The following is a 22884-nucleotide window of genomic DNA, read 5'->3' on the forward strand; positions in this document are numbered from 1 at the left end:
TCTTGAAAAGAAATGCTGAACGTTGGAAATTGAATTCCAAGGTTTTTGGGCTAAGGTTAAATTAAGAATTTTCAGTGGTATTGTGTTGTCAGGCCTATGTGGAATAGGGTGACGTGGGATCACTCCCTGGTACGTGCGTGGTAAGATGGAATAGTGATTTGATGGCTTGGGAACAACTCGTGGCGCGTTCGAGGATGAACGTATGTTTAAGTGAGGGAGAATGTAACGAACCGACCGGTCGTTTTGAGTATTACGACCCCGTTTCTCCATTTTTCTTCTCTTTAAATAAGGGTTGGGTCAAAAAACTTGTCTCGTCGTTCTTTGTCTGAAAACTCTTCGCATTTCCAGTCAAAGAGGGGCAGCTGTAGACATGTAATTTTTGACCCTCCCCGAAAATTTACACATTTTAGTGTTTAGATATTTAGTTTAGGTGTAATATCGCTATTTTAACTAGTTTTGACTTTTTTGCTTTATTTTATCACAAAAATAAAAATTACAAAAAATATTTTTCTTTATTTTAGCTAATAGGTATTTTATCTGGTTACTTTTAATTTATCTTAGTTTTCATGAAATTGAAAAATACTAATATAGTCTTGACATTTTGTTTTCAAAGGATAAAATGAAAAGTTTCAAAATATTTTTACTTAGTGAAATCTATAAGTTGTAGGCTTTAGTAAATATTAAGTATTAGTTAGATTTCTTTAACATCATTACTTTATTTGTCACGACCCAAAATTTCACCTGTCATGATGACGCCTATCTCGATACTAGGTAAGCCGACAACCTCAGATAAATCACATTTTTCTTTTAAGTTTGAAAACATAATGATTAAAATTCAGCGGAAGAAATTTCACAAGTACAAATATAAATACTCCCAAAACTCGGTGTCACTAAGTACATGAGCATCTAATCTAATACAAGTCTGGAAAATTATGGTCTATAATAGTCCGAGACTAAATACAGTAAACAAAGAAATAGGGAAGGAGAGACAAGGTCTGCGAAACACTGTAGCTACCTCTAAATCTCCGAAAAGTCAACTGTGCGAAAGAACAACACCCGCTATGACCGAAAATACATGGATCTGCACACGAAGTGTACGGTGTAGTATGAGTACAACCAACTCAGTAAGTAACAATAATAGATAAAGAACTTAAGATAGTGACGAGCTACACAGTTACAGTTCATATTCAGTAATTCCAGCAAAGAATAGGCATGCTTTCAAATCCTACAGTTTAAGTCAAATCAATTTATATAGTTCATGTTCATGTAATCCGGATATAAAGTCTTTCAGAGATTTCACAAAAAATGATAGATAGCAACTAAGTGCAACAACAAATGGAAAGCAAGTACAACCTCTTAGGACAACAATCACTCACTGGGCTCCCAGCCCTCATCACTCACACTCAATGGGTACTCGCACTCACTAGGGATGTACAAACTCCGGAGGAGCTCCTACAGCCCAAGCGCTATAATCTGCATGGACAACTTACATGCCATAGTGCAAATATCTGGATCTGCACGGACAACTCACATGCTATAATATAATATAGGGATCCGCACGAACAACTCACGTGCTGCACGGACAACTCACGTGCTATAATAAATCCTATAAGACCTGCTGCAGGCGGGCAACCCTGATCCACATAACAATAAAGTATATAAAGCCAATATGGCATGTTGCGACGTGTAGCCCGATCCCACAATTATCCTCACAATCAGGCCCTCGGCCTCTCTCAGTCACAAATCTCTCCAGTTTCTCGGGCTCTCAATAATCATGAAATCAGCCCAAACAACAATGATATGATGCATCAATAATGAACAATAGAGACTGGGATAAAATAATCAAGTAAACTGTGACTGAGTACAAAATAACAATTAAGCAGATAGTTTAACATGTACACGACCTTTGTGGGTCCCAACAGTACTAACATATAGCCTAAATATGATTTTTTTAATATGGTTTATAGTCAAATTTCCAAAATACATAGAGAGCACGTAACTATCAACAAGTTATTCAACTTTATAGTTTCTACGCGACGGACCAAGTCATAATCCCCTCGGTGTGCGCCCACACGCTCGTCACCTAACATGTGCGTCACCTCCAAAATAATCACATGACACAATAATTCGGGGTTTTATACCCTCAGGACCAGATTTAAAACGGTTACTTACCTCAAACCGTGAAATTCTTATTCCGCTAAGCCTTTGCCTAGTGAATTGGCCTCCAAACGCCTCGAATCTAGCCACAAATAATTCGTTTCGGTCAATAAAATTTATTGGAATTAATTTCATAAAAAATGCTAATTTTTCATAAAATCCAAAATTTAGCTCAAAAATCGCCTGTGGGGCCCACATCTCGGAACCCGACAAAAGTTACAAAATATGAACGCACATTCAACCACGAGTCTAACCATATCAAAATTACTAAATTACAATAACAATTCGGTCCTCAAATCCTCAAATTTATCCAAGAGGGTTTTCAAACTTTTCCAACTTAATTCACCAATTAAATGATAAAAACAACCATGGATTCGGGTAATTTAACCATTATTGAGTTAAGAACACGTACCCCGTTATTTTCTCTGAAAATCTGTCACGACCCAAACCGATGGGCCACGACAGACACCCGATACCTTACTCAACTGAGTACCACTGTAACGTATCTTTCTTATTACTATCGTTATATACACGTGACATACGGGCATAATAGGCCATCATCATCATTTATAAACTCAAAACATAGGCCGATAAGGCCGTACAATCTTTCACGTACACGACATATGTCTGCAAGCCTCCAAGAGTACATAATTGTCATAAAGGTCGGGATAGAGCCCCGCCATACCAAACCATACACATCTAAATCATACTGATAAAACAAACAACTCCGGAGCAAATGGAGTGCACCAATATCTTCTGCTGAGCTGATCACCTACTTGGAGGACTCTCGACCTGTCTATCGAGACCTGCGGGCATGAAACACAGCGTCTCCAGGCAAAAGGGACGTCAGTACAAATAATGTACCGAGTATGTAAGGAATGAAAATTAGTAAATAATAGACATGAGAAAAACATGGAGTAAAAGACTCGACATGTACGTATGCATAGCTCTGTGAGTCATTTTATTTTTATAATGTCATGCATATGCGTATAAATATTATACCATGCATTGGTATATGAGTTCATAACATCATCAAGCCTCTAAGGGCATCCCATCATATCATTTCAGCCACTGTGGACAAATCATCAACGTATACCAGCTGATCAGGTGGTGGTGTGTATATAACACCATAACCTATTTCCATATCCCATATACATATAATATACATATATACGCGTATATAACGCCATCTGGTCATGAGTCAATGTATATGTATAAATGCATGAAATGCATAAGAAATACGTTAATAATATTTTCTCGCAATGTCATAAAAATAATATGCCTTAAGAAATACGTTAATAAAATTTTCTCGGAATGTCATAAAAATAATATGCATGTCGAATAAATTTTATCAAATACGTATTTTTTTGAGACCCATGAACAGAAGATATAATAATAATTCACATGGGAAATCAAGAATATAGACACCCTGAATATTTCTATGAATAGAGTCATTTATGAAAATTGTGCATTTGCTCGTTTCGTATAGATCATACCAAAAGGAAAGAGGGGATAGTCTTAACATGCCTGAGCCGGTTCTCTGAATAATCCTTCTAACATACGATAATTGCGACAAAACTCGTGACGGCAAGATCGGAGTAGAGAAAAATCTGTATAATATTCTTGAGAAAAATTATACCGGGCTTTCTTTGAACTAGCCTTTCACGTTGGATCTTGTAAAATTTCAGAGTGAATTCGCGTTGGGACTATTGTCATTTTCTCTGTTAATGGTATGCGAATATTATCTTAACTTTGAAAAGTCTTATACTTTTCCAATAAAGAGGCCAAGAAATCTTTACGTGTAAATGAGTTGTCACTTTGTCTAGTGATTCATTTGTATAATTTGCCACATAATATAATGGCTTAAAGAGTCATTCTTGGGATTTAAGGGGTGCTGCCACGTGAGTGCTCCTTACTTATCCAAATATCCACCCCTTTTTCTTAATCAATCCATTAATTCCCCCACTAGTTTAATAATTAATCAATTACCCATATAATTAAGAATTATCACAAATTATCTAAAATACTATTCCTTTTTAATACACTTTAGACATCATACTATCATGGTCATATGGTACCTTGTATGGCACTAATCCATAAATACTGGGTATTATAGCTCGGACCGTATTTTATCTCAAATTGTCAAACTTCGAGGAATTTTATTTTCTTTGATTTGCTTACCCTCTCTCCTTCATGAATATTCTCATCACTTATTTGGAATAACATAATACTTATAATCCCAAAATAATCTCGTTCCCGAGCTTACGTCGATTAACTTACGACGAAATATTAGCGTACAAAAACAAATACGGGATGTAACATCTCATTTTCGAGCTCTCATCAATTTATTTATGGGTGCTTTCATATACGAAAATGTGGGGTGTAACAAAATCGCTCAAAAATCTCCTCAATGCGAGCTTCAAATCGTTAAAAATCCCATTTTCTAAACTTAAACTTTCTGTCCAGACCTCTCTTCTTCGCGAACGCGACATGTCCCTCACGTACGCGAAGCACAAAAATCGTGCTGCCAACATTTGCTCTTCGCGAACGCGAGATACTGCTCGCGAACGCGATGCTTTACGGAGCTCTTCTTCGCGAACGCGAAGGCAAAAATCCATGCCAACTATATTTTTCCTTCTCGAACGCGATACCCAAACGTAAACACGATGAACAACTCAGTTACTCTTCGCGAATGCGAGGGCCCTCTCGCGAACACGAAGAACAAATCATGCCTGCCTTAAATTTTCCTTCGCGAACGCGAAGAAGGAAATCAGAAAAACACACCAGCAGTCTTCAGCCAACATGCCAAGTCCAAAAATGATCTGTTAACCTCCCGAAACTCACCCGAGGCCGCCAGGACCTCAACCAAACATACCGTCAGGTCCCATAACATCATACGAACTTAGTCGAACCCTCAAATCACCTCAAACAACGCTAAAACCACGAATCACACCCCAATTCAAGCCTAATGAACTTTGAAATTTTAATTTTTCACAAACGACGCCGGAGCCTACCAAATCACGTCCGATTGACCTCAAATTTTGCACACAAGCCATAAATGACATAACATACCTTTTAAAATTTTCAGAATCGGATTTCGACTCCGATATCAAAAAGTCATTCTCCCCCCCGGTCAAACTTCCCAAAAATTCAACTTTCGGCATTTCAAGCCTAATTCCACCACGGACCTCCAAATAATTATCCGGACATGCTACTAAGTCCAAAATTACCATACGGAGATATTGGAATCATCAGAATTAAATTCGAGGTCGCTTACACACAAGTCAATATCCGATCAACTATTTCAACTTAAGCTTCCAATATGAAAATTCATTCTTCTAAGCTAACTCTGAAATACCTTAAAAACTAAAACTGACAATTCGCACAAGTCATAATACCTCGTAGGAAGTTATTCAAGACTTCAAATAGTTGAAAGGAGCGTAAATGCTCAAAACGACCGGTCGGGTCGTTACATTATTTCTCCTTTAATATTTTTATTAATTTAGATTATTATTAGTATCTTTGTCATGTTATTTATATGTTTTCCTTAAGATAAAGAAAAAGAAAAAGAAAGAAGAACGGGGAAATAACAAAAGCAAAAGCAAAAGCAAACTTTGGTCTTTTTGATTAAACATTTACGTTCTTTAGTTTGGTTAGCTAATAAGAAAGAATTCTAGTATGATTTTACTTTAAACCAAAAAAGGGCAAAGTAAGAACCAATCATGGGCTGCCACATGGCAACAAGATTCCTTCCCATATTTTGCTCTAACAATCTCACGTGATCACACTGGCACAATATTGATTTTTCATAGTGTGTATAACAAACAGGCAGAGGGGTGGGGACCACACACTCTTATCCTGATCTCATCCATTTTTCTTGACCAATAATTTACTACCTGCATATAAAATGCACGCTCTCACTCACAAAAGGACACGAAAAAACAGGGGTAAAAAACAAAACGAGAAAGAAGAGAGCTCTGAAAAGGGAACGGAAAGGGGAGATCCGAGCGCCTCTTTCTTCTTCACCGTAGCAGCAGCTCACGAGCCCTTCTTCCTTATGTGAAAACTGTTGGAAATAAACTTCCTATACAAATAATATTCACAATAATAAAAGCGGAAATAATCACGTACTATCGAGATACGGTAATTAACAAAAATAAAAGAGTGACAACGATACCAAAATTTTTACGTGAAAAATTTTTTGAACAAAGGGAAAAACAACGGCCCTAAGACGAGCAACTGATATCACTATAGCAAGGAATTTTACACTTTGTAGGTCTGAGTAAAATACTCCAAAGACCATTACAACACTCAAAAGAAATAACTCTTTTTTGATATTCTCAACTCACTACAATATCGCTCACTCTCTATTTTTCTCACAGACTATTTTCTTATACCTTGTCTGTGAAACTTCACTTTTTCTTTCTTTCTTTGTTGGTGTGTATTATAATGAGAGCAAGACACCTATTTATAATGTCTAAGATTGCTTCATTGATGTCATCAATGATATCATGAGTTTGGCAAGAGTCAAATATTCAATGTGAAACTAAAGAAATATTTGCCATAAAATCTTCCTTACTATTGTTTTAGTTGGCTTGATAATTCAAAGCCAAAAGGAAGATGTCTTCCTTACACATGGGATGGACCCATCAAATCTCCCCCTCCAATCTCATGCACCTGAAGGAGATAACTCCAGTTTTTCATATAAAGTTCATGCCGACAAGTTCTTTGCACAATTCGAACTTGTCTCCTGGTACCACCTTGGTCAGCATATCTGCGGGATTCTCACTTGTAGAAATCTTCAAGACTTTTAGAGATTCATTCTCTACCATTTCTCGAATCCAGTGATATCTCATGTCGATGTGTTTGATCCTTGCATGGTACATGGAGTTTTTGATAAGGTCTATTGCACTTTGACTGTCACAATAGACGACATACTCATTCTGATGCAAGCCAAGCTCTTGAAGGAACTGCTTCAACCATATCATTTCTTTGCCATCTTCAGTAGCGGCAATATACTCCCCTTCAGTTGTAGAGAGTGCGACACACTTCTGTAATCTTCACTGCCATGATATAGCTCCCCCTGAAAATATAAACAAATATCCACTAGTGGATTTTCTATTATCAATGTCACCTTCCATATCAACATTTGTATAACCCTTCAAGATTGGATTAGATCCTCCAAAGCACAAATAGTCTCCCGTGGTACTTCTCAGGTACCTGAGTATCCATTTGACTGCTTCCCAATGTTCCTTTCCAGGATTTTCAAGGAATCTGCTAACAATACCAACAGCATGAGCAATATCAGGTCTGGTGCATACCATTGCATACATCAAGCTTCCGACTGCTGAAGAATAAGGAACTCTAGCCATGTTCCTTTTCTCCTCCACACTTGTAGGACACATCTTCTTGCTCAACTTTAGATGACTAGAAAGAGGTGTGCTGACTGGCTTAGCATTCTTCATGTTGAAGCGTTCCAGTACACGTTCAATGTACTTCTCCTGAGACAGCCATAATTTTCTGCTTGTTCGCTCTCGAACTATCTTCATACCCAGAATTTGTTGTGCTGGGCCCAAGTCCCTCATATCAAATGACTTAGACAAATCTCCCTTCAACTTTGCGATCAGCCCCTTGTCTTTTTCTACAATTAACATGTCATCCACATACAACAACAATATAATAAAGTTATTTTTAGAAAATCTTTTGAAGTATACACATTGATTAGAATATGTCTTTGTGTAAGTTTGACTTTTCATGAATGAGTCAAACTTCTTGTACCACTGCTTTGGTGCCTACTTCAACCCATAAAGACTCTTATTCAGTTTGCACACCATGTGTTTCCTTTCAGCTACTTCAAGTCCTTCTAGCTGCTCCATATAGATCTTCTCTTCCAAATCTCCGTGAAGAAATGCAATTTTCACGTCCAACTGCTCTACTTCAAGATCTAGGTTAGCTGCTAAGCTCAAGATTGTTCGAATAGAAGCCATTTTGACAACAAGTGAGAAAATTTTGTCAAAATCAATACCTTTCTTCTGCTCGAAGCTTTTACCACCAATCGAGCTTTGTATCTAACCAACTTGCCATTTCCATCTTTCTTGAGTTTAAAGACCCACTTACATTTTAGTGGTCTTTTACCTTTTTGACGTTCAACCAGCTTGTACGTGCCATTTTTCTGCAAAGATTCCATCTCCTCTTGTATAGCTTTCATCCACTGGTTCTTTTCTGGATGAGACAATGCCTCCTTAAGACTTTCTGGTTCCCCCTCATCACTGATGAGGACATACTTCGTAGAAGGGTACCTGCATGAATCTACCCTTGGCCTTTCTGATCTCCTCATACGTTTTTCTTCTCCCTGAGTGGGGTGATCCACTTGATCGACATCATCATCAAGTTTCTCCCCCTGCTCAATAACCTCACCAGGTTGCTCCCCCTGCTCGGCAACCTCGTCGGTCGTACTTTCTGCACTTGTGGGATTGTTAGAAGTAGAAGGAATAGTAACAAGGTTAAGAATAATACCATTCTTGGCCTTCTCTGACATATTATCAGCAGTTCCAACTTCACTTTCTTGGAAGACTACATCTCTGCTTCTGATGACCTTCTTCTTTACAGGATCCCACAATCTGTATCCGAACTCTTCATCTCCGTATCCGATGAATATACATGGAACAAATTCATCACCTAGCTTTGTTCTCTGCTCCTTTGGTACATGCGCAAAAGCTCTACAACCGAACACCTTCAGATGCGAGTAGGACACCTCCTTGTTGGTCCAAACTCTCTCTGGAATGTCAAATGCCAATGGAACTGATGGACTCCTATTGATCAGGTAACAAGTTGTTTGAACTGCTTCACCCTAGAATGACTTAGGCAGTTTAGCCATTCTGAGCATGCTTCTCACCTTCCCCACTATGGTGCGGTTCATCCTTTCGGCTACACCATTATGTTGTGGGGTTCCAGGAATTATCTTTTCATGTCTGATCCCATGGCTCGAACAATACTCTTCAAATTCCCTTGAAGTGTACTCACCTCCATTGTCACTTCGGAAACGCTTTAACTTTTGGCTTGTCTCCATTTTCACCAGAGCATGAAACTTCTGGAAAACTTGAAACACCTCATCTTTGGTTTTCAAAATATAAACCCATAATTTTCGTAAAGCATCATCAATAAAAGTAACAAAATATTTGTTACCCCCCATAGATTCAATTTTCATTGGACCACAAACATCAGAATATTTCAAATCAAGTATATTCAATTTCCTTTCAGACGATGTCTGAAATGAGACTCTATGCTGCTTACCAAATAAACAGTAATCGCAATGTTTTACCGTTGTACCTTTGACATAAGAAATGAGTGATTTCCAGGCAAGAATCTGCAATCCGTTCTCGCTCATATGACCCAGTCTTTTGTGCCACAAATATGCAGAAATATCATCTTGTGTCGCGTTCAATTCACCTTGACATATTTCTGCATTTGTCCTGTACAACGTGCCACGAGCAAATCCCTTTGAAATCACCAATGATTCCTTGGTGAGTCTCCACTTTTGATTTGCAAAATAGTTCTCGTATCCATCTCGGTCTAAAGTAATTCCCGAGATCAAGTTCATCCGCAAATCAGGTACATGTCGCACGTCCTTCAGAATCAATGTGCATCCGATATTTGTCTTGATACAAATGTCACCAATCCCCGCAATCTTTGAGTAACTTGTGTTACCCATTCTCACATGGCCGAAATCACATGCTACATATCTGTAAAAAAGATCTCTTACCGGTGTGGCATGATAAGATGCTGCTGTATCAGCCACCCATTTCGACTCTGGACCTAATAAGTGCATGCATTCCTCTTCCTCGTTTATACAGAGGACAATATTATCATTGTTTTGCACCATGGCGGTTATGTTGTTGTCATTCTTCTGGCCACTAGTTTCACCTTTGCCCTTCCTTGGCTTTGGGCAATCTCTTTTGAAGTGACCTAGTTGATCACAATTGTAGCAATTTCTAACTCTTGATTTGGATCGGTTCTTAGACTTCCCACGAGCTCCGGATCTATCATAGTTGCTCGAACTCCTTTGATAATTCCTTCCTCTATCTTCTGTGACGAGAGCATGTCCTTGATTTTCAGGCTTCTTTCTCATCTTCTCATTGAGTAAAAGAGCCGATGCGACATCTTTCAACTCAACGATAGTCTTACCGTGCAGGATGGTTGTAGCCAGATTATTGTACGAAGATGAAAACGAGTTAAACATCAAGATGGATTTATCATCTTCCTCGATTTTCACTCCGAGATTGGCGAGCTGTGTGATAGGCCGTTAAATACATTTAAATGTGACAAAAAATTTGTACCTTCACCCATGTGTAGGGCATATAACTGCTTCTTCAAGTACAATTTATTTGTTAGCGTTTTAGACATGTATAGGCTTTACAACCTTGCCCAAATGCCACGTGCGGTGTCTTCATCAATGCTGTTATTTACCACATCATCTGATTGCACTAGCAACCCTTTCATCCAAGTCAGCCCAATCCTCAGCTTTCATGGTATCAGGCATTTTGGCATCAGCATCTAGTACCTTGTGTAATCCTTGTTGGATGAGCAGATCTCTCATCCTTCTTTGCCATGTTGAGAAACCGTTATCTCCGTTAAATTTTGCTACCTCGTACTTTACTCCGGATATTTTTGTTTTTCACCGAGTATAGTACTACCGACAGTGAATAGTATTTCTGTGAACGAGCAGAACCTGTGCTCTGATACCAGTTATTGGGAATAAACTCCCTACAAAAATAATATTCACAGTAATAAAAGCGGAATAATTATATAGTACCGAGATAAGGTAATTAACAAGAATAAAAGAGTGACAACAACACCAAAATTTTTACGTGGAACACCCTTTGAATAAGGAAAAACCACGGCCCTGAGACGAGCAACTGATATCACTATAGCAAGGAATTTTACACTTTGTAGGTTTGAGTAAAATACTCCAAAGACCACTACAACACTCAAAAGAAATAATCCCTTTTTGATATTCTCACCTCACTACAATATCGCGCACTCTCTATTTTTCTCACAGACTATTTTCTTATACCTTGTCTGTGAAACCTCACTTTTTCTTTATCTCTTTGTTGGTGTGTATTACAATGAGAGCAAGACACCTATTTATAGTGTTTAGGATTGCTTCATTGATGTCATCAATGATATCATGAGTTTGGCAAGAGTCAAATATTCAATGTGAAACCAAAGAAATATTTGTCATAAAATCTTCCTTACTATTCCTTTAATTGGTTTGATAATTCAAAGCTAAAAGGAAGATGTCTTTCCTTACACATAGGATGGACCCATCAAAAACCAGTTGCTAAATCCAGCCAAAACCCAGCTGAAATATACCACCAACCTAGCGACAAAAACGCAGCAGCAGCTGCTTGTTTTTCTTTTTCTCCAAAAATCGACCTCAAACCACCTATAGACCAACCGAGAACACAAACCCAACAACTGGCTTCCATCACTGTTAAAACGCAGTCGAGATTCAAGTTCTAAAGGTCCGTTTGAGTTAGAAGTTTTCCGGTCGAAATTCTGTTCGCGTTTCCGGTTCCGATGCCGTTGTCCGGTTTCAATTTTCTTAGCTCAATGGTCATTGCTATTGTACAAAGTTTGGCTTGGAGTTTATCTTTGTTAATATATTGAAGATGGTTTTCTACCAGTGAAGGTCCATTTTTTTTTTTTACTTTGCCAATGTTTTTAAATTTTTTCATAACTTGCATAAAAACTAGCCTTCAGTTTTTAGTTTATTATTGTTTTAGCAAGAATTTGATAAAGGTCTACCTAGTTGAAGTTTTATTTGGTTTGCTATTCAGAGAGTGTTACTAATTTTCTGTTGCCATGCTTTACTAGAGATAGATAATTGTAGTATTTTATATTTTGACAATATTTAGCTATGGCCATAAAACAAGTAAAGGGCTAAATGTGGCAAAACTGGTTATGTTGTATGTAAATAGTTGGTGCAAGAGTGAAATGGTCTAGATCCGGAGCTTAGCACAAAAGGCCTTCAATGCCATTTTTGGGCCAAGAACGACCCTGCCTAGGCCCACTTATCTCACTTCAGTTATAATAATAATAATAATAATAATAATAATAATAATAATAATAATAATAATAATAATAAACATGCTGTAAATCGCTGGTGCGTTTCACGCAGTACGATTTGCAATGTGTACAAAAATAACGAGTACGCGACATCGCGACTTGTTCAAATAAATTTCATAAATACTAAAAGCGGTTTAAAAGGTAGAAATGCACAATAGGTTTCAAATATGTGATAAATCAGATAAATGGGCCAATTATTAATAGTTGAGCGACCGTGCTAAAATTACGAAATTCGGGAGTGCCTCACACCTTTTTCCGGGTTAATAGAATTCCTTACCCGGTCTTCTATGTTCGCGGACAAAAAATAGAGTCAATTTCCTCGATTTGAGATTTTAAAATAAACTGGTGACTTGGGACACTGTAAATTATTCCAAGTGGCGACTCTGAAACTGAAATAAATAATCTCATTTCGATTTATGTCACTTTAATTGGAAAAACTTCATATCCCTTCGAGAAAAAAAGAGGTGTGACATGTGTAAGACATGAAAGAAGACTAAAACAAAAAAGAGAATAAATCATTTTCGAGAAACCAAGAGAGGGAGAAATTTTTCTAGAGGAAACCCATATCGAGAACTGAAGAAAAAAAGGTTAAAAATGAAGAAGGTGAAAAATAAAGAGGAAAGGTGAAAAAATAAGGAAGGATGATGAAAAAATGAGGAAGAAAGATGGATATAGCTGAAATAAGGAAAATATTTATTAAAAACAATAAATTTGAAAGATAGTTAGACTAATTAGCCATTATTTTCTGTCATGTGGGCCATTTTGATGGCTTTTTTGAGCTGTCACGCGCTTTCAAGTGAGTATTTACTGTTATGCGGCGCCTTCCTGAAGTTCCTTGGAAGGGTGACGTAAGGCTAAGCAACCGATGTCAGTACGGTTGCTGTCCGCCAACTGAGGTCCCCTCCGTACGCTAGACTAGATTGTCAGTGCCGTACGGAAAAACCAATGTCATGAGCAATTGAAAGAGAACAGAAAAGAGAATTGAGAATGAAAGAAAGCTTGATTGCATTGAATGAAAGCTATTACAGAAAACAAGACGGTGTCGGGGGGGAGAGACACCAGTACACCAGTACAGAGAATTGTTTGATTGCTTGGTCCTCTTAATGATGCTTAAAAATAATAAACCAAAGTTACATGACTTGACCTAAATAAGCTATAGAAGCACGCTAAAATAAAATGCAGTAAAACTAATCTATATTTACAATGAAAAGGACTTAGTCTTCTACAAAATAGAAACAAGTCCGTTGGCAGCAACTTTGTCTTTAGCATCAGGGTCGGCGCACGCGGCGTTGTCTGCGCGCGCGATGTTGTTGGCATCTGCCTGTGGCTGGACGCTGGTGAAGGCTATCGGTGGGGCGACAGTGGCATATGCGCGCTTGTCACTTTGAGCTGCAGAGACCACGGGGCCGACCGTGACGTTAGGCGTTGGGAGGCTTGTTAGGACGCCACGGGGCGCGTCCGAGGGGTCATGGGGCATGGCTGGAAAGCCGCCCATGACATTACACATGTTATGCCAGGTCAGCAACAAGAGGGTTTTAATACGAAGGGCAATATAGTTCAGGAGAATTATGGGAACACTGAATAATTTAAATAGAAAACTGATAAAAATATGATAATTTAAGGGAATTTTAGGATATTAATCTTTTCCTTTTGACTAGTATTTTTTTAAAATCAAACATAAGCATAATCAATAGTCAAAGTGTTTATTAATATTCATTCCGTCAAGTTAACAATTGGGTGCAATCATTTTGCCAAAAATCTACCCACTTCAGCTGGCGGACAAAACTCAAGGATGGAGAGAGCAACACCTGTACGAAGCCACCACACCTCCACCGCATATCTGTTGACGTGACGTCCTGCCGGCGAACAACTCTCCCTTCCACTACCGCCTCCGGCAATGTTTCTCGCTCCGGCGATCGTTCTCCACCACCGGCGACCAATTCCCACAGTTTTCGACGGTAAATGTTTTGATTGTTACACAACAAGAAGCTATTGATTAAAGGGAAGGCATTATTAAGGAAAGTGGCAATTTGAACCTTTTCCATTCTTTTTATTTTTTCCATTACTACTCAGTTCTGTCTCAATATTACACGTATTTGTTCTACCAAATATTGTCAATTGCTATCCTTGACTGTGGGAGAGGATTGCTGGTCTGCTAGAAGGGCTGTAGTTATTTTTCTGAAAGAAAAAAACATTAGTAAAGAACTTCTGAAAGATAAAAGGCGTATTCTGGAAAATTGGCCACTGTATTTCTTGTAGAAATGACATTAGGTAGTCAAACCATTATTTAAGAATTAGTCAATGCGTCCTGAATTTCAGTTTTTCAAAAGTGTCGTGAGTTGTTGAAGTGAAAATTTTCAGTTTAAAATTTCAATATAAAATAAGTACTGACCAATCCCTAAATAACATCATCGAGAATGACTATATGTGCGCTTACCCCGTATTTCTTTTAATCACCCGGAAATTAAAAAACTAGTGGCACATGATTTGAAACTCGGTTAATGGGCTCGCCCCTTTAGCAATAGGCCACCATATTTACTTACATAATCTGTATTTAGCCATCAAAATTTAGTGGCAGGTAACCAAGCAAGCTAATATGAATTCAGAGTTTCTGATTAACCAGCTAATTATTAATTAAGCCAGTGGTTGCCGCCTATCATGTTTCCTTATTTTTATACTGTAGGCCCCTCAATTAAAAAATATTAATGCGCTTCCCCATATGGAACCCATTTCTGTAACGGCAAAGGTTTAAATATACGCCCGTACTTTCGAAAATAATATAAGAATACCTTTCGTTATACTATTGAGTTATCTATACCCATGCAGTCATATTTTGGGTTTAAATATACCCCTTATTTAAACAGAGGGACACGTGTCATCGTCATGTTGGCCAATTCCAAATATCTCCTAATTAATTAAAAAGACCCATTACCCATACCCGAAAAGTAATTTTCAAAAATAATTTTTTTTTGTAAAAACTGGAAAAAGCTGATTTTTTTTAAAAAAATAAAAACTGAAAAAAACGAAAATATTATTTTTCTAGTTTTTACAAAAAACAGCTTTAAACATAATTGAAAAATATTTTCTAAAATAATATTTTTGTAAAAACTGAAAAATAATTTTCTAAAGCAATTAAAAACGGGGAAAAACTGAATTTCTTTTACTAAAAATTGATTTCTTTTTACTAAAAATTGAAAAAATCGAAAATATCTTTTTTCAGTTTTTAGAAAAATATTGATTTAAAAAAAAACTGAAAAATAATTTCTAAAGCAATATATTTTTGTAAAAACTAAAAACTAAAAACTGAAAAGCAATTTTTCTAAAGCAATGTTTTTGTAAAAACTGAAAAACGAAAAAATATTTTTTTCCAGTTTTTAGTTTAAAAAAATTCAGCTGTTTTTCAGTTTTTAATTGCTTTAGAAAGTTGTTTTTCAGTTTTTACAAAAATATTTTTCAGTTATTTTTTAAAGCAGATATTTTGTAAAAATTGAAAAAAAAAAAGTATTTTCGTTTTTTTTTTCCAGTTTTTATATAAAAAGCTTTAGAAAATTATTTTTCGGGTATGGGTAATGAGTATTTTTAATTAATTAGGAGATATTTAGAATTGACCAACAGGACGATGACATATGTCTCTCCATTTAAATGAGGGGTATATTTGAACCTAAAGTATGACTGCATGAGTATAGATATCCAATAGTATAACGAAAGGTATTCTTAGATCATTTTCGAAAGTACATGATATATTTGGACCTTCGCCCTTTCTGTAAAGTCAAGTCTTTCTTTATATATATTGAATTTTCTTCTTTTCACACTGAAATATTTCTCATCAATTGAAGTTGTCATCCCATTTTAAAAAGTTAAGTATTTGTTTTTTCAAATATAAAATTAACTTGGTGGTAATATGATTGCAACACCATTTCAATCTCTAATCTCCATTAAAACCAGCTAATTGAAATTACTATATATAACCAACTTAATTTATAATATACTAACACCCATGTGGTAACAGGGGCTTAGCTAGAGTCGGCGGGTTCGGTCTAATCCAATAACTTTAGTTTAAACCATATATTTAGCTTAAAAATCAATTAAATATTTATATATTATTAATTTAAAATTTAATAATTTAAAATAATTAAAATCTTGAACCCACATATGTGTGGTATAATATTTTATTTACCTAATTGAAGTTGTCATCCCATCCAAATAAGTCAAATCTTTAGTTCTTAATTACAATTTACTTGGTAATTTGTTTGCAGTCCTTTGAGGTATGCTTTTTTTTCTTCTGTCTTCTGAGATCTTTTTCTTGGTTACTGTACTGTATGTTTTGTGCTTTATCCATTTGTTGATTGTTATTCATATTAAGTTTCTTATATTCTTTTCTCCAAGTATTTCTTATATTAAGTTTTAGCTTTTTGCGCTAGTACAAGTCTAATTTTAGGATAGATCTAAAATTTTGGGAAATCCATAGGTGGAGATCAAACAAAGTAATATCAAGATGTTAATAGCAACAGATTATGAAAGAAGAGAAATAATGGATTTGCAACTTGGGACTTTTATAGACTTCTTCTAGTTCATCGTTTTGTTTTTCATTTGTAAATGAACTTTCTTCCTCCTCGTTAAAATAGTGCTAGAAAAAAGTATACATTAATGTTTGCAGTTCACCTCTTGAATAACAGTTTCAACTTTGCCTACCTGATATAAAGAGTTTATTTGTGGAATTTTAATGCTTTCTAATTCTATTTAGAGATATAATTTTACCAGAATTTTCAAGTAAAGTTCCCTTTCCAGATTTTGATGTTGGAAAATCAAAGGGTGCAATATGTTCTTGCCGCAGCATTTTCTTCATACTGCTTTTTAATTAAATTTTACTTTATCAAAAAAAAAAGAAAAAAGTAGGGTGCAATATGTGGCAAGTTTTCCTTAGTATTTCTTTCATTACAAATACATACTATTCAATACGTTTCAATTTATGTGATACACTTTCCTTATAAGTCTGCTCCAAAAAGAACGACACGTACATTTTTATATTTGGAAAAAATTAATTTAAACTTCCCATTTTACTCTTAATAAAAAGCTTTTATAGCCACACAAATGTTAGCATGTTTATGACCATAAGTTTCAAAAGTCTTATAACCACATAAATGTTATGACATATTTAAGATTACAAGTTTCAAAAATCTTTATCTTTTTTTTAAATTCCGTGTCAAATCAAACTATGTCGCATAAATTGAAACGAGGGGGTAGTTGCTATCGATTTACTTTAGAAAGTAGCTTTCATCTTATAGCATCTCGCTTGTTGTGGAAAATACGTTGTTGGTTTGGTCTTCAATGGGTAATGCCAAGCATGGTCAAAGAAGTTCCGTTTGGCTGGACCTTAGTTGCTCCACGAGCACTGATGTGGACCGTATGGAGAGAGAGTAATAGGATTGCTTTTGATAGAATTGAGAAGGATTTTGTACACTTGAGGAGTAGCCTTTTATCCCTTATTTCCTTTTGGCGCACCCACACGATTCCTGTAGTTATAGAACATCGTTCGTGCAGAACCATAGTTTTTTGTGCATTGAGGGTGAAGGATAGATAGTTGTAAGAGATTAATAACCTGAAAATATGGGTACCAGATCTAGTAAAGACTATTGTTTCACTAATCTTTAACCAAATTCTGAGGATTAGAGATCAAAGATTATAAGTAGTGAAAAACCATATGTAGTAACATTGATGACATGAGCATGAAATAGACACAATGCTTTTTAAAGCTACAAAAAACTCTCAAATCTCTTTTTATATGATCAATTCATAGAATCGATTGAGATTTGAGACAGTGATGACTGAAAATCTACCTGATGTTCTCTCTGTTTTTGCCTTCCTTTTTGCAACTTTATTGATCATATTATATATACCATTGACGTCTTGCAACTTGCAGCTTTCAGGTCATAATTGGAATAGAATAGATATGGCTTATGCTAGTATTGCTTCTCTTATGAGAACAATAGAACTACTCTTGACATCCAATTCGCCAATGCAATCTCTAATTTGTGACTACAAAGAAGAATTTCTCGCTCTTCAGGGAAAAGTTAGTTCTCTGGAAGTATTTCTCAAGAATTTTGAGAAAAGCAATGATACTGAGAAAATGGCATATTTGGAATCGCAGATAAAAGACGTGACAAATGCTGTGGAACACACAATTCAACTGAGACTAACAGAAGCTGTAATGGCAAATGATGAAATACAGAAAGAAAAGGAACATAAGAGGCTTTTTGATAGCCTAAAACAAGTAGCAGAGGAGATTGATCATGTCCAGAATGAGTCACCAAACATTCAAGATTATAATACGGCCAGCCATTATCAAAGGAAATGGTTGCTGGAAAAACTGACACAATATGGTGGCTCGTCTGGTAACCTCAAAGTCATCTCAATCATCGGGATGGGGGGCATTGGTAAAACGACTTTAGCAAAAGAAGTTTACGATTATGAATCAATTCGATCTCATTATGATGTTCGTGCCTGGACTACTGTATCTCAACATTATAATGTAAAAGATATCCTGGAAAGCCTTCTGCATTCCACAATGCGTGACAGATTTTACATGGGTGACGAGTCAGAGCTAGCAGACATGCTACGAAAAAGTTTAATAGGTAGGAGATATTTAATTGTCATGGATGACATGTGGAGCAGTAACGCATGGGATGACGTGAGACATTGCTTTCCAAGTTACAACAATGGGAGCCGAATATTGTTGACTACCCGTAACAAAGAAGTAGCTTATTATGCTGGTACAGAGAATCTTTCTTTGCAGATGAACCTCATGGACCCAGATGAGAGTTGGAACCTTGCCAAAAGTATGGTGTTTGCAAATGAAGCATTTCCATATGAGTTCGAGACTATTGGGAAGCAAATTGCAGAGTATTGCACAGGGTTACCACTAGCTATTCTCGTGATTTCTGGGCTTCTCTCCAAATCTAAAAGGACAGTAGAAGATTGGGAAAATATTGCTGAAGATGTCTTGTCATTTGTCACAAAAGATCCATATGAACGATATGTACATGTGCTTGGGTTGAGTTACAATCACTTAACCAGTGACCTAAAAGCATGCCTTCTGTATTTTGGGATTTTTCCAGAAGACAGTGAGATTTCGGTGAAGAGTTTGGTGAGATTCTGGATGGCTGAGGGCTTCCTGAAGTCAGAAAAAGATTTGGAAAGAGAGGCTGAGAAGTGCTTACAAGATCTTATTGACAGACATCTAGTTCTTGTCTGCAAGAAAAGTTTGGATGGCACAAAAATTAGATCATGTAAGGTTCATGATCTAATACATGAGCTGTGCTTGAGAGAATTAACTCAAAGCCAAGACATTTTTGTCATGAAAGACATTGTTTTTGATAAATCATATGAAGATGATGATTTGGATGAAGGTGATGATTCGGGTGGAGATGGAGATTCAGATGCAAAAAAAGCTCAAAGCCATGCTTTTCCTCTAGAGAGTCATCATCTCAGTACACATAAAATGCAGCCCTTTAAGCGATGGACTGATGATGGAATGTGTTTGGCCCTTCTTACTCCCGAACATGATCATTTGATAAGCAGGCAGACAGATGATGATGATTACACTCTCTTGAAACGAACTCGTTCCATTTTCTCTTTTTGTCTTAATTCAACTTTTACTATAAATCCAGAGCTTATTCATTTTAGTTTACTTAGAATCTTGGACTTGGGTACCACAAAGTTAATAAGTTTCCCTCCACATGTACTATGTCTCATTTGGTTGAGGTACCTAGCATTGTCTGGCACTGGCGAGGATTTTTACGTTCCTCCAGAAATTTGCAGATTATGGAATCTGCAAACACTCATTATTGTTAAATTGAATTTTCCTGGAGATGTGACTTTTACGGAGAAAATTTGGGAACTAATGCAATTAAGGCAGCTCAGACTACATAAATTTTATTTGTCAAATCCTCCAAGGGAATCTGATGACGAGGAGAGCTACTTGGCTTTTTCAAACATACATACTATTTCTGGCTTGTCTCCAAGTAGTTGCACAAAGGAGGTTATTTCAGGGATTCGGAATGTTAAGAAGTTAGTAATCTGTGGATATGCCAATGACTATGAAATCTTTCAACGATCTGGACTTTTCAACAATCTTGCCCATCTGCATCAACTTGAAACATTGAGTGTTGAACTTGTTCGTAAGTGGGACTCACCAGCGACTATTCCAAGTATAGCAGCTTTTCCAGCAACACTGAAGAAGTTGAAGTTGGTCTCAACTGGTGTAAACTGGGAGGACTTGAACATCGTAGGTGAGTTGCCTAACCTTGAGGTGCTGAAGCTGATGCGGAACGCTTGTATTGGCAAAGAATGGTATCCAATTGAAGGAGGATTTACTCGATTGAAGCTTTTGCTAATTGTGCATTGTGATCTCAAGTACTGGAAAGCCACAGATGACAATTTTCCCGTCCTTGAGCGCCTACTGATTAGAGATTGCCATAGGTTGGAAGAGATACCCATTGAGTTTGCAGATATTTACTCACTGCAACTCATTGAGTTAACTGACTGTACAACCGAACTCGAGGCTTCTGCTGCACGAATTCAACAAGAACAAGAAGACCTTGGAATCAAACCCGTGGATGTTCGTATCTCATGTAAGTATAAAATTATATAATGTTCTTGCATTTCTTTTGCTTGCTTTTATCTTTTCTAAACTTTTCTATTCTTGATTAATACACAACATTTTGGATGACTCTATGTTTCATTTTGATTGCGTGAGTAAAACAATATTGCAAATAGTTAATAAAGGAGATGCCAAGTTATAGTTGTAAATATAATGACCAAATAATTATTGCGATTAGCCATATTAACTTAATAAAAATGATAATTTGATTAGTAAAATAATTCAAGTAGTCATAAATACCTTTATTTTGATAGTTGTAGGTGATGTGTTTGCCTTTAAATCATCCGACCCTCCTTGAGTTTAAGGATGTATTCCTTCCGTTCACTTTTACTCGTCATGTTTCGCTTTTCGAGAGTCAAACTACATAAACTTTGACCAATATGTTAACATATATTTTTTTTACCATATTGCTATGAGAAAAATTACAAATTATAGTATTTTTTGTATAGTTTCCGATTATCAAAATTTTAATTTTAAAATATTAAGAAAATTTAATGCAATTTAGCTTAAAAAATTAGTCAAATTAGACTCTCGAAAGCCGAAATATGACAAGTAAAAGTGGACGAGGGGAGTATAATGTCTGAACACTTTAAACTTATAGGTGCAATAATGTGATTCCTACACAAACGCTTGTATTTGTAGTCAAATAATTCATTATTGCTTTGGAACTAACCAAAAAAAAAAAATCATTATTGCTTTGGAGGCTTCATTTGGTGTTATAAAAAAATTAAAATGTTTCCTTTGGACATTTCTTGTGAGAACTTCTACCAAAAAGTCATCAAAATTTAATGTAGTGGATTTGTTTGAACAAGCTCTAAATCTGCCTTTGGCTTTGGATGCTTGTGCCTTGCCTTGTCAAACTAGTACTGACCCTTTTATGTTTCTTTCCTACAGCTAATTAAAGCGGAAGTTATTTGGGAAAATGACACTTTATAGCCACTTTCAATATAATAGTAAAAAAAATGTATATATTTTGTATACTTTTTGTATAGATATACATTTTGTATGTTATATATAAAAATTATACAAATTTTATACACTTTTGGCTATTGAATGTAAATAGTTTCTGGCACGGGCTAGAAGTGATAATACCCCAAGTTATTTCGATTCAGAGCGACATTAGCTAAGGTATTTAAGAGCAGAAGGATTGAAGTTCATTGTTCCAATTTATCATTACGTTACCAGGTTTTAGCAATACTATATGGTTTTCAAGGAGATGTTATGTCTCTAAATTGTAATAATGGGTCTAAGTTTTATATTACCATACTTTGAGTTTGCAGAATTGTTAGTGATATTACTGAACTTTCAAATATCTGTTATGTGCATCAGCATCTTGATTGTAATTGGATTTAGAGATGGAAAAATAGGTGTAAAATATAAACCTAACAGGTTGCTCACTCAGTGTTATCAAAAGCTCATTTAAGGCGCGATGAAGCCCTGAAACTCATAAAAGCACAGGGAGGGCGCTTCGCCTCGCTTAAGTTGCACTTCAGTCTAAGGCAAGGCACTAAGACATGCACCTCATTGCCCATGAGTTTTGTCGTAAATCAAGCAGCACTAAACAACAAACATAATCGGAAAATAAGTGTATTAGCTGTAAAGGAAAACATTTTGAATGAATTTGTTACTTTGTTCTATATATATTTCCCCTTCATTGCGCCTTCTTTTACTAAAGCCCACACTTTAAGCGTGCTTTGCGCTTAAAGCCCTCACTTTAAGTGCGCTTTATGCTTAAAATTCCAACGGACCTAGAGCGCTTTTCGCTTTTGACAACTCTGGCTCACTACCTATTCCATCTGGGCATGTGATTAGAATTTTTTTCATGAGGGCATAATGGTTAACACGATCACACTAATTGTGGTTGGTAAAGTCATTTATTACAATAACCGTATGCTCTTAAAATATGCATATATAATGGTTATTCTCTTGGTTTAGTTTTC

General features: G+C 36.3%; 1 protein-coding gene across 5 annotated transcripts; it reads left to right on the forward strand.

Moving 5' to 3' along the window:
* Positions 1-13933: 13933 nt before the first annotated feature.
* On the forward strand, positions 13934-22256 carry LOC107818850 (putative late blight resistance protein homolog R1A-3). Of its 5 annotated transcripts, XM_075241573.1 has the most exons (4): positions 13939-14243; positions 18206-20711; positions 20790-20915; positions 21839-22256. In XM_075241573.1, the coding sequence occupies exons 2-4, from the start codon at positions 18236-18238 to the stop codon at positions 21844-21846; spliced, it is 2610 nt and encodes an 869-aa protein (XP_075097674.1). In that variant the 5' UTR covers positions 13939-14243; positions 18206-18235; the 3' UTR covers positions 21847-22256. The 5 variants fall into 5 exon arrangements, with proteins under 5 accessions (XP_075097673.1, XP_075097674.1, XP_075097671.1 ...); XM_075241572.1 differs by having other exon boundaries at positions 13934-14243; positions 20790-22256; XM_016644935.2 differs by having other exon boundaries at positions 13958-14243; positions 18206-20915.
* Positions 22257-22884: the final 628 nt, after the last annotated feature.

The sequence above is a fragment of the Nicotiana tabacum genome, chromosome 21, assembly GCF_000715075.1.
Source record: "Nicotiana tabacum cultivar K326 chromosome 21, ASM71507v2, whole genome shotgun sequence".
Lineage (NCBI taxonomy): Eukaryota > Viridiplantae > Streptophyta > Magnoliopsida > Solanales > Solanaceae > Nicotiana > Nicotiana tabacum.

Excerpts from the sequence above, each read along its gene's own strand:
- LOC107818850 (XM_075241570.1), top strand. The coding sequence starts at position 18,236 with ATGGCTTATGCTAGTATTGCTTCTCTTATGAGAACAATAGAACTACTC.